The sequence below is a fragment of the Bufo bufo genome, chromosome 2, assembly GCF_905171765.1.
Source record: "Bufo bufo chromosome 2, aBufBuf1.1, whole genome shotgun sequence".
Lineage (NCBI taxonomy): Eukaryota > Metazoa > Chordata > Amphibia > Anura > Bufonidae > Bufo > Bufo bufo.
In genome coordinates, this window is record NC_053390.1 from 591,278,472 (window position 1) to 591,291,192 (window position 12,721).

The following is a 12,721-nucleotide window of genomic DNA, read 5'->3' on the forward strand; positions in this document are numbered from 1 at the left end:
CAATATGTCACCTTGAAACTCTGTGGTATCCTCCTGCTGCCATCTCCACACTATGTCACCTTGCCACTCTGTGGTATCCTGACTCTCCTGCTGCTGCCATATTCACACAATGTCACCTTGCCACTCTGTGGTCTCCTGATGCTGCCGCCACCATCTCCACACTATGTCACCTTGCCACTCTGTGGTCTCCTGATGCTGGTGCTTCTGCTATCTCCACACTATGTCAACTTGTCACTGTGTGGTCTCCTCATGCTGCTGCTGCTAATGCCATCTCCACACTATGTCACCTTGCCACTCTGTGGTATCCTACTGCTGCTGCTGCCATCTCCACACTATGTCACCTTGCCACTCTGTGATATCCTCCTGCTGCTGCTGCCATCTCCACACTATGTCACCTTGCCACTCTGTGGTCTCCTGATGCTGCTGCTACTGCCATCTCCACACTATATCACCTTGCCACTCTGTGGTATCCTCCTGCTGCCATCTCCACACTATGTCACCTTGCCACTCTGTGGTATCCTGATGCTGCTGCTGCCATCTCAACATTATGTCACCTTGCCACTCTGTGGTATCCTGATGCTGCTTCTGCTAATGCCATCTCCACACTATCTCACCTTGCCACTCTGTGGTATCCTGATGCTGCTGCTGCCATCTCCACATTATGTCGCCTTGCACTCTATGGTATCCTGATGCTGCTGCTACTGCCATCTCCATACTATGTCACCTTGCCACTCTGTGGTCTCCTGATGCTGCTGACATCTCCACAATATGTCACCTTGAAACTGTGTGGTGTCCTCCTGCTGATATCTCCACACTATGTCACCTTGCCACTCTGTGGTATCCTGATTCTCCTGCTGCTGCCATATCCACACAATGTCACCTTGCCACTCTGTGGTCTCCTGATGCTGCTGCTGCCATCTCCACACTATGTCACCTTGCCACTCTGTGGTCTCCTGATGCTGGTGCTTCTGCTATCTCCACACTATGTCAACTTGTCACTGTGTGGTCTCCTGATGCTGCTGCTGCTAATGCCATCTCCACACTATGTCACCTTGCCACTCTGTGGTATCCTACTGCTGCTGCTGCCATCTCCACACTATGTCACCTTGCCACTGTGTGGTCTCCTGATGCTGCTGCTACTGCCATCTCCACACTATATCACCTTGCCACTCTGTGGTATCCTCCTGCTGCTGCTGCCATCTCCACACTATGTCACCTTGCAACTTTGTGGTATCCTGATGCTGCTGCTGCCATCTCAACATTATGTCACCTTGCCACTCTGTGGTATCCTGATGCTGCTGCTGCTAATGCCATCTCCACACCATGTCACCTTGCCACTCTGTGGTATCCTGATGCTGCTGCTGCGATCTCCACATTATGTCACCTTGCACTCTGTGGTATCCTGATGCTGCTGCTGCTACTGCCATCTCCACACTATGTCACCTTGCCACTCTGTGGTATGCTGATGCTGCTGCTGCTACTGCTATCTCCACACTATGTCACCTTGCCACTCTGTGGTATCCTGATGCTGCTGCTATACCCACACTATGTCACCTTGTCACTCTGTGGTATCCTGATGCTGCTGCCATCTCCACACTATGTCAACTTGCCACTCTGTGGTATCCTAATGCTGCTGCTGCTACTGCCATCTCTGCACTATGTCACCTTGCCATTCTGTGGACTCCTCCTGCTACTACAGACATCTCCACACTATGTCTACTTGCCACTCTGTGGTATCCTGATGCAGCTTCTGCCATCTCCACACTATGCCACCTTGCCACTCTGTGGTCTCCTGATGCAGCTGCTGCTACTGCCATCTCCACACTATGTCACCTTGCCACTCTGTGGTGTCCTCCTGCTGCTGCCATCTCCACACTATGTCACCTTGCCACTCTGTGGTCTCCTGATGCTGCTGCTGCTACTGCCATTTCTACACTATATCACCTTGCCACTCTGTGGTATCCTCCTGCTGCTGCTGCCATCTCCACACTATGTCACCTTGCCACTCTGTGGTATCCTGATGCTGCTGCTGCCATCTCAACATTATGTCACCTTGCCACTCTGTGGTATCCTGATGCTGCTTCGCTAATGCTATCTCCACACTATCTCACCTTGCCACTCGGTGGTATCCTGATGCTGCTGCTGCCATCTCCACATTATGTCACCTTGCACTCTGTGGTATCCTGATGCAGCTGCTGCTGCTACTGCCATCTCCATACTATGTCACCTTGCCACCCCGTTGTCTCCTGATGCTGCTGACATCTCCACAATATGTCACCTTGAAACTCTGTGGTATCCTCCTGCTGCCATCTCCACACTATGTCACCTTGCCACTCTGTGGTATCCTGACTCTCCTGCTGCTGCCATATCCACACAATGTCACCTTGCCACTCTGTGGTCTCCTGATGCTGCCGCCACCATCTCCACACTATGTCACCTTGCCACTCTGTGGTCTCCTGATGCTGGTGCTTCTGCTATCTCCACACTATGTCAACTTGTCACTGTGTGGTCTCCTCATGCTGCTGCTGCTAATGCCATCTCCACACTATGTCACCTTGCCACTCTGTGGTATCCTACTGCTGCTGCTGCCATCTCCACACTATGTCACCTTGCCACTCTGTGATATCCTCCTGCTGCTGCTGCCATCTCCACACTATGTCACCTTGCCACTCTGTGGTCTCCTGATGCTGCTGCTACTGCCATCTCCACACTATATCACCTTGCCACTCTGTGGTATCCTCCTGCTGCCATCTCCACACTATGTCACCTTGCTACTCTGTGGTATCCTGATGCTGCTGCTGCCATCTCAACATTATGTCACCTTGCCACTCTGTGGTATCCTGATGCTGCTTCTGCTAATGCCATCTCCACACTATCTCACCTTGCCACTCTGTGGTATCCTGATGCTGCTGCTGCCATCTCCACATTATGTCGCCTTGCACTCTATGGTATCCTGATGCTGCTGCTACTGCCATCTCCATACTATGTCACCTTGCCACTCTGTGGTCTCCTGATGCTGCTGACATCTCCACAATATGTCACCTTGAAACTGTGTGGTGTCCTCCTTCTGCTATCTCCACACTATGTCACCTTGCCACTCTGTGGTATCCTGATTCTCCTGCTGCTGCCATATCCACACAATGTCACCTTGCCACTCTGTGGTCTCCTGATGCTGCTGCCGCCATCTCCACACTATGTCACCTTGCCACTCTGTGGTCTCCTGATGCTGGTGCTTCTGCTATCTCCACACTATGTCAACTTGTCACTGTGTGGTCTCCTGATGCTGCTGCTGCTAATGCCATCTCCACACTATGTCACCTTGCCACTCTGTGGTATCCTACTGCTGCTGCTGCCATCTCCACACTATGTCACCTTGCCACTCTGTGGTCTCCTGATGCTGCTGCTACTGCCATCTCCACACTATATCACCTTGCCACTCTGTGGTATCCTCCTGCTGCTGCTGTCATCTCCACACTATGTCACCTTGCCACTTTGTGGTATCCTGATGCTGCTGCTGCCATCTCAACATTATGTCACCTTGACACTCTGTGGTATCCTGATGCTGCTGCTGCTAATGCCATCTCCACACCATGTCACCTTGCCACTCTGTGGTATCCTGATGCTGCTGCTGCGATCTCCACATTATGTCACCTTGCACTCTGTGGTATCCTGATGCTGCTGCTGCTACTGCCATCTCCACACTATGTCACCTTGCCACTCTGTGGTATGCTGATGCTGCTGCTGCTACTGCTATCTCCACACTATGTCACCTTGCCACTCTGTGGTATCCTGATGCTTCTGCTATACCCACACTATGTCACCTTGTCACTCTGTGGTATCCCGATGCTGCTTCTCCTGCCATCTCCATACGATGTCACCTTGCCACTCTGTGGTATCCTGATGCTGCTGCTGCGATCTCCACATTATGTCACCTTGCACTCTGTGGTATCCTGATGCTGCTGCTGCTACTGCCATCTCCACACTATGTCACCTTGCCACTCTGTGGTATGCTGATGCTGCTGCTGCTACTGCTATCTCCACACTATGTCACCTTGCCACTCTGTGGTATCCTGATGCTGCTGCTATACCCACACTATGTCACCTTGTCACTCTGTGGTATCCTGATGCTGCTTCTCCTGCCATCTCCATACGATGTCACCTTGCCACTCTGTGGTATCCTGATGCTGCTGCTGCCACCATCTCCACACTATGTCACCTTGCAACTCTGTGGTCTCCTGATGCTGCTGCTGCTACTGCCATCTCCACACTATGTCACCTTGCCACTCTGTTGTATTCTGATGCTGCTGCTGCTACTGCCATCTCCATACTATGTCACCTTGCCACTCTCTGGTATCCTTCTGCTACTGCTGCTGCTGCCATATTTACACAATGTCACCTTTCCACTCTGTGGTATCCTTCTTCTGCTGCTGCTGCCATATCCACACTATGTCACCATGCCACTCTGTGGTATCCTGATGCTGCTGCTGCCATCTCCACACTATGTCAACTTGCCACTCTGTGGTATCCTAATGCTGCTGCTGCTACTGCCATCTCTGCACTATGTCACCTTGCCACTCTGTGATATCCTCCTGCTGCTGCTGCCATCTCCACACTATGTCACCTTGCCACTCTGTGGTCTCCTGATGCTGCTGCTACTGCCATCTCCACACTATATCACCTTGCCACTCTGTGGTATCCTCCTGCTGCCATCTCCACACTATGTCACCTTGCCACTCTGTGGTATCCTGATGCTGCTGCTGCCATCTCAACATTATGTCACCTTGCCACTCTGTGGTATCCTGATGCTGCTTCTGCTAATGCCATCTCCACACTATCTCACCTTGCCATTCTGTGGACTCCTCCTGCTACTACAGACATCTCCACACTATGTCTACTTGCCACTCTGTGGTATCCTGATGCAGCTTCTGCCATCTCCACACTATGCCACCTTGCCACTCTGTGGTCTCCTGATGCAGCTGCTGCTACTGCCATCTTCAGACTATGTCACCTTGCCAGTCTGTGGTCTCCTGATGCTGCTGCCATCTCCACACTATTTCACTTTGCCACTCTGTGGTATCCTCCAGCTGCTGCTGCCATCTCCAAACCATGTCACATTGCCACTTTGTGGTGTCCTGATGCTGCTGCTGCCATCTCCACACTATGTCACCTTGCCACTCTGTGGTCTCCTGATGCTGCTGCCATCTCCACACTATTTCACTTTGCCACTCTGTGGTATTCTCCTGCTGCTGCTGCCATCTCCACACTGTCAACTTGCCACTCTGTGGTATCCTGATGCTGCTGCCATTTTCATGTTATATCATCTAGCCAGTCTGTGGTATCCTGATGCTGCTACTGCTATTGCCATCTCCACACTATGTCACCTTGCCACTCTGTGGTATCCTGATGCTGCTGCTATCTCCACACTATGTCACCTTGCCACTCTGTGGTATCCTCCTGCTGCTGCTGCCATATCCACACTATGTCACCTTGCCACTCTTGGGTATCCTGATGCTGCTGCTGCCACATACACTCTATGTCACCTTGCCACTCTGTGGTCTCCTGCTGCTGCCATCTCCACACTATGTAACCTTGCCATTTTGTGGTCTCCTGATGCTGCTGCTACTGCCATCTCTATAGTATGTCACCTTGCCACTCGGTGGTCTCCTCTTGCTGCTACTTCCATCTCCACACTATGTCAACATGCCACTCTGTGGTATCCTGATGCTGCTGCTGCCTTCTCCACACTATGCCACCTTGCCACTCTGTGTTCTCCTGATGCTGCTGCTGCTACTGCCATCTCCACACTATGTCACCTTGCCACTCTGTGGTATCCTCCTCCTGCTGCTGCTGCTGCTACTGCCGTCTCCAAACTTGGTCACCTTGCCACTCTGCGGCCTCCTCTTGATACTGCTGCTGTTGCCGCCACCTCCACACTCTGTCATTGGGTCACTCTGTGGTCTCCTCATGCTGCTTCCACCTGATAAATATGTCATATATCCACTCTGTGGACTTCTCATGCTGTTCCCATCCTCCCGACTTCATTACTGTGCCACTATTTTGCCTTTCGGCTTTGCTGACATCATGATTTATTTGACCTTTCTTCTAATCTGTCAGAAGGAAGGAAAAATTTGACGCACCACCGATCCTGTCAGTGTAGCAGCTGTAAGGCCTGTATGGTCCCATCAGAATTGGCTTATGATTTGGTAGCCAAAAGCAGGAGTGGGTACAAAATACAGAAGACATGCAAATATTCCATTCACGTGTCATCTCTGTTTTACATACACTCCTGTTTTTTTTCTGGTATTAGCAATACTGATGAATTATTGAGCAAATGCTGACCGATTTAAGGTGTATGCTCCACAGCTAGGATCCGTATTTTGTGGGTTATTGTTTGACGGATCAGAGGAGGGCAAATTAATCAGTGACGTTAACACAATGTTACTGCTGACACCCTCTCTGTCCTGGGTGGCTCTACTTGTATACACATTTAATAGAACAGGTTCTGTAGACATCTATGTGGAATCAGCTGGCGTTGGTGTAAAAGGAGTGCACTTCTTCTTGACGCTAACATCGACCTGTAAGGTTCAGTTCATACTAATAAGTGATGTGGGCAGTGATTCTAAGAGCCTGTCATCTGCATGTCATACGGACTCAGAGTATTATTTCGCTACCAAAGCAGACTCCCTATGCGTGTTACTACAAGGTACAGTGTTCTACACCACTACAAAAGCTCTCTGCAGCCTAGAAATAGCCACGAATATATTCGGATTGAGAAAAAAAAAATCCGGAAAGATTGGGCGAATCGGATTTTTAAAAAATTCGCTCATCTCTAGTGAAAACCCATAAGATTTGTATTATGCTCAGTAGTAAGCATAGCAAATGAAATCCATAAGAGTAACAGATTTAGAAAAAGGATACAATGCTTATAAATAGTAGCTGCATAATAAGCCCCTGAGATATGGCTTTTATTTATCGGCAACTTCAAATCAACTTTCAATGATTATCCACATCACTTAGACATAAACATGTGAACCTAGGATAAACAAGCACATACCAGTTGCAATAAACTCCCTGTACAGAATTAGGATTTAGGCCACAATCTTAGATATGTTTATAAATTCTAAACTCTCGTTCGGAAACAGCAAGAAGTAGCGAAAGAGGGAGATAAAGTGCTTGTTAGCTGCTAGGGAGTAATTAAAGTGTAAAATCACCAATAAGACTAAATTCATTCCTAAACATATTAAAAAAGACCATGATACAACAGTGTATTATTCGAGAATATCTAATCTAGCGATTTTAGTAATAATTCATACAGGCGCCACGTTTTTAAGTTATCCACTATCCTCATACCATATGTAGTATGCGGCAGACATACAGCAATATCAGGAATCTGTGCTTTAAGTGAAACCTGTCACGGCCTGTAGAATTTATGAAAATTGGATACTAAAAAGCCTTATAGGATTTCTAGAGAAACTATTTTGTGATCATATGTGTTTACTTTCTGTAAAGGGGTAGTCTAGTTTACAAATTTTCAGTTACCCTTTTGAATTCAATGGCCACTATATAATAATTTCTGTGCTTCAGGGGAACTGAACCCCTACTTAGCAAAAATAATTGTTAAAGTGGACAAACCATTTAATAAATGAACAAAGCATCATGGCAAATGCAGAAACATATTAAGAAAACATTTTTTTTTTTATCCATCTCAGTATCATAATCAAATAATGTTTTTACATATGGAGAAATAAAGAATTTTGAGTCACCATCTCAGGGAAATAAGGAAGGAAGATTTAATTTTAAGAGTGTCTAGTGTGCAAACCTGATACAAAACAATTTTTATGACGGTATAATAATCAATAGAAATCACCTGTTAAAACAATGTAATAGACATAGGACAAAAATGGAATTGTTTTGCATAATACTGGCAGTAGAAACACTTAGTAAAATAAACCAGTTTTGGCATGACAAATGAATTAGCAGCATACAACATGCTTGATTATGTAGTTTTAGCATGTATCTTATAGAAAAAAAACAAGTCAAACATCAATATCTGACATAAGTTTTCAGTAACATAAGAAAATATTTATTGTAAAATTCAATGATCAAATGTCTTATTCACTCTAAAATGCTTAGATATCACAACTGAAATACAATTTCACATTATGCAACCAGTCAATATCCACCACAGACTTCACACTAGGCTAAGGGTGAAGGCTATCATCTGCCATTGTCCTCCACAAGAAAGTGATGAAATCCACATGCCAGCATATGGAGAACAGGGGTTGTCTGGTATTCAACTGCATAAGTTAGGGAATGATAAAGGACAGGTCCACTGGCTTCTGTGCTATCTGATTTTTTGCAGTTCTTGTCTCAGCCATGAAGGTAGAGGTTGGCCAAGTCTGTGTAAAAGTTTTGATAATTCCACATTGTGATCTTGGTAATAACTTGACAAGAAGACTCTGCACTAAAAAGAAAGAATATACAGATATCAGTCATTATGAAATATACTTTACTAGTTCAAGCCCAGCCATTTAACCCCTTCCTAGCCAGACACATTTTCATTTTTTTTTAGTACATTTAACGTTAAAAAACATTTTTTTCTGTTTCTGGTTATATAAATAGTTTTTGCCCATTTTCTGGTGATATATGAGGCTTTTTAATGCCATTTTTATGTTTATTTGATAATTTTTTGTTTTTATTTTTTATACCACAAGAAAATGTAAAAAAAAAATGGAACATATATTCATTTTTTTAAATTTTTTAATTTTTAATTTTGTTAATAGCAGAATGTGCCACTAAAATACTTTTTTAAGTTATGGGACATAACAGTCTTTTTGATATAGTGAATTTTCAGCTTATGGTCATCAGGAGTGGGGCTAGAACTGGGGTATTTGTTTTTATTCTTTCTTTCTTTCTTTTTTTTTTTTTTCATTTTACACTTTGTACCCTGATAAGGTCATTCAAAACCTTTGTGCAACCAGTCAATATCCATCACAGACTTCACACTAGGCTAAGGGTGAAGGCTATCATCTGCCATTATCCTCCACAAGAAAGTGATGCAATCCACATGCCAGCCTATGGAGAACAGGGGTTGTCTGGTATTCAACTGCATAAGTTGGGGAATGATAAAGGAAAGGTCCACTGGCTTCTGTGCTATTAGATTTTTTGCAGTTCTTGTCTCAGCTATGAAGGTTTATTTGATAATTTTTTGTTTTTATTTTTTATACCACAGGAAAATGTAAAAAAAATGGAACATATATTCAGTTTTTTGTATTTTTTTAATTTCTTTATTTTGTTAATAGCACAATGTGCAACTAAAATACTTTTTTAAGTTATGGTACATAACAGTCTTTTTGATATAGTGAATATGCAGCTTATGGTCATCAGGAGTGGGGCTAGAAGTGGGGTATTTGTTTTTATTCTTTTTTTTTTTCATTTTACACTTTGTACCCTGATAAGGTCATTCAAAACCTTTGTGAAGTAATTAACAACATTACAATTATTTATTGTTGATTTCTCCTCTAACTACAGGGCTGTAAAACCTCACTGTAGAGCCAGCAGTTCATGCAGATACCTAGCTCTCATCGATTACATGATCGCTAGGACTGGAGCAGGAAGCAGTGTTGTTACTTCGTGAATTGTATGCACAGCTGTCATTGGGTGTGTGTATACTGTACAGCGATGGGGAAGCAGAGAAGGTTAAAAACAGTCCCTGCCTCCTCTAACAGGAGGTCCCACAGCTGCAGGAATAGTGTGCACCTGCCATCTCTGAAAGGACAGGAATGCTGGACATAGCATGAAAGAGCCAGAACAAGCTGAGAGAGAGAAAGTGATAGCTATAGAGACAGGTTTAAGTTCAGTACTCTGTGCCATAGCAGACTATGCTGGCCACTGGAGTAGGGGTAAACCCCTGAGATAACTGCAAGGGAGAGCTCTAACACAAGGAGGCCTATAGACCTGATCCGGGTAAAGAAGGGATCTCTCGGCAAGAGTGATACTGATACTTAGTGGCTGTGACCAGTGGTGACTGGTGGGACTTATGGCATGAATACTGCTCTCTGCCCCTGTGAACACCTTTGAACTCTCCATAGGACACCACAAGTGGTAAAACAAACTGTATATTTGGTTATTGTTTGCACAAGTGTCTGAACCTCTACTGTGAGAACTTTCAAGTTTTGTGCTTCCTGTAAGTAATAAAGACTTGTGTTTGTTTAATCTGTGTAGTAAAATTTCCGATGGAGACAGCACCCTTCCTCTAGCAACCACTTCTGTCACCTTAAATCTCTGTGGTCACAAACTTCAAATAAAAGCTTCCTCTGACCCCTACTTATATTAACCTTCCATATGTTTGTTAGCAAGAAGTAGATACCAGATGGAAGGCAGTCACTTAATATTTTAGTACTGATGGGCTATCTTGGACTGGCCATACAGAATACTGACTTGGCCAACAGCTATTTCTACTGACTTTACCATAAACATGCATACCCAGTTTGGTTAAAGAAAACCTGTCACCATTAAAAAAGCGAAGTAATCTGCAGACAGCATGTTACATGAGTCTTTTCCTGAAGCGGCTGAACGTCCATTTAAGGTGCAATTATCTCTCAATCTCATGTGTATGGAGGCTTGCCCACTGTCCCAAAAGTCAGATGTTAGGGGAAAGAGGGGTCTCCTCTCCCCATTGGCATTAGTATGCATACTTAAAAGGAACTTGTCACGTTGAACATGGTATCTAAGCTGCAGGCAGCATGTTATAGAGCAGGAGGAGATGAGCAGATTGATATATAGTCTTATTCGAAAAGACTAAAATTCCTGCTCATTCTGGGTGTTGAAGTCAATGAGGTGGTCCTATCAGTCATTGACAGCTATCTCTGTATACACAGTCATAGAGAGAAGACTGTCTATCACTGATAGGAGCGCCACCTTGACTTCAACACCCAGAATGAGCAGGAATTTGAGTTAATGAAATATAAATTATGCAGAATATTTTGCTCAGCTGCTCCATACCATCTGTCATGGTAATGAAAGACCCCTCTTTACTCTAACATCTGACTTTTGGGACAGTGGGCAACCCTTCATACACATGAGATTGAGAGATAATTGCACCTTTAATGGACAATTCTGCTGACTTTCCGCATATTTGTATAGGCAGATTTAGTCTGAAATCATCTGATTACTTAATGTATCCACAAACATTGTATCACACAAATATCTGGCATAATCAATATGAAATAATAATTCTTTGCAGTTTGATAATAAACAACACCAAAAACAGTGACAGGTTCTATTTAAAGCAGAGAATGGCATGGCTTGTTAATATATCAAGATCCAATGCTGTGAACCTGGCAATGTAATATATGCAGGAAATGTCTGCAAAAGATATATAATGTGGCAAACCAGATAATGCTTAAGATTTTGAGTCCCAGCCCCCTCACCTGAGAAATGCACGTCACCTCTGTCAGTGACAGTACTGTACCTCGTAACAAGCTTATCACTTTGGGATTTCATCTAGTCTTATAGTGTAGAGATAGCATTCTCCTATTATGAGTACATGACGAACATCACTAATTATGATAATAATGTGTAGATTAAGCAGATGATTAACTTTAGAAATCAGATCCATAAACCAACAGCTCAATCATTTCCTGCTAAAGATCAATGTTTCATTTAATGAAATGAAAACTATCTGTAACATTAGTAGTGTGCAGAGAGAACACATTTTTTATTGCAGAGCACTTCATTAAAAATTTAGCTGTCTCAAATTACCTAAAGGCTTGTGTAAGGCAGGTAATTGTCATGATAGCATTATATATAATACACTGATGTAATTATAGAAATGTCTAGATTTTTAACACCCATGGAGAAAATAACACAGAACAAGACCATTATTGTAACACCATGCTGCTAACAAAGTTGCTCTGTTTCTTGCTAATTATGGTGAGATTTCTCCTGCTATCATCGTTCCTCTCAGAGATACACAGTGTTGCATTCAGCAGCTTGTATTATCATAGTACTTTTTTTTTTTATCAGTGGGGTGCTGCAAGGGTGAGATAATACTGAATTTTATGGAGAGTAATACAGTATGGTATTACACAGGGATTTGAGGATGTTTGACATTTGGACAGAGAAATGGCAAATAAAATTTTATCTGGATAAATCTAAAGATATATACTTTAGCCAAAAAGACAATGGCAACAATTATATACTAAACAGGATAGGTCATCAATATATGATTGACGGCAGCGCAACACCCAGGACCCACTCTGATCATCTGTTTGAAGAGTAGGCAGCGCTCCATGCAAGCTTTGATTCCTATTCGTTACACTGCCTGTTGTCTCGGAAGTGCAGTGTAATTACAAGTACTCGCTCTATTCACTTGAATGGAACAAGTATTGAAATTACACTATACCACCGCTACAGGGGAGATGATGCATAGTGTAATGAAGAGGTAGCAGCGCTCGCATGGGGCACCACCTCCTCTTCCAACAGCTAATTGGCGGTGTCGGCCCCTGTACCTGTTTCCACAAAATACTGATAGAGAGGATTAATATACCGGCATCCACCAATTAGTCATTGAGGCTTGCGATACACCGACTTCCATCAAATTCCCGGACCTTACCGATGCGCAGCCATTTTTGGCATCGGATCAGGAAGAGGAGGTAGCAACGGCCGCCACCCAGCGGTCTGACAACAGTACCCAGATCAGCCCAAAGACAGAGGTCCC

General features: G+C 44.3%; 1 protein-coding gene across 1 annotated transcript in view; it reads right to left on the reverse strand.

Moving 5' to 3' along the window:
- Window positions 1–8,344: 8,344 nt before the first annotated feature.
- Window positions 8,345–12,721, reverse strand: part of LOC120989893 (bifunctional heparan sulfate N-deacetylase/N-sulfotransferase 3-like) — a 607,584-nt gene continuing 603,207 nt past the window's right edge. Inside the window, exon 13 of the mRNA XM_040418281.1 lies at window positions 8,345–8,464. Coding sequence (XP_040274215.1) covers window positions 8,345–8,464 — 120 coding nt within the window. The remainder of the gene's footprint in view (window positions 8,465–12,721) is intronic.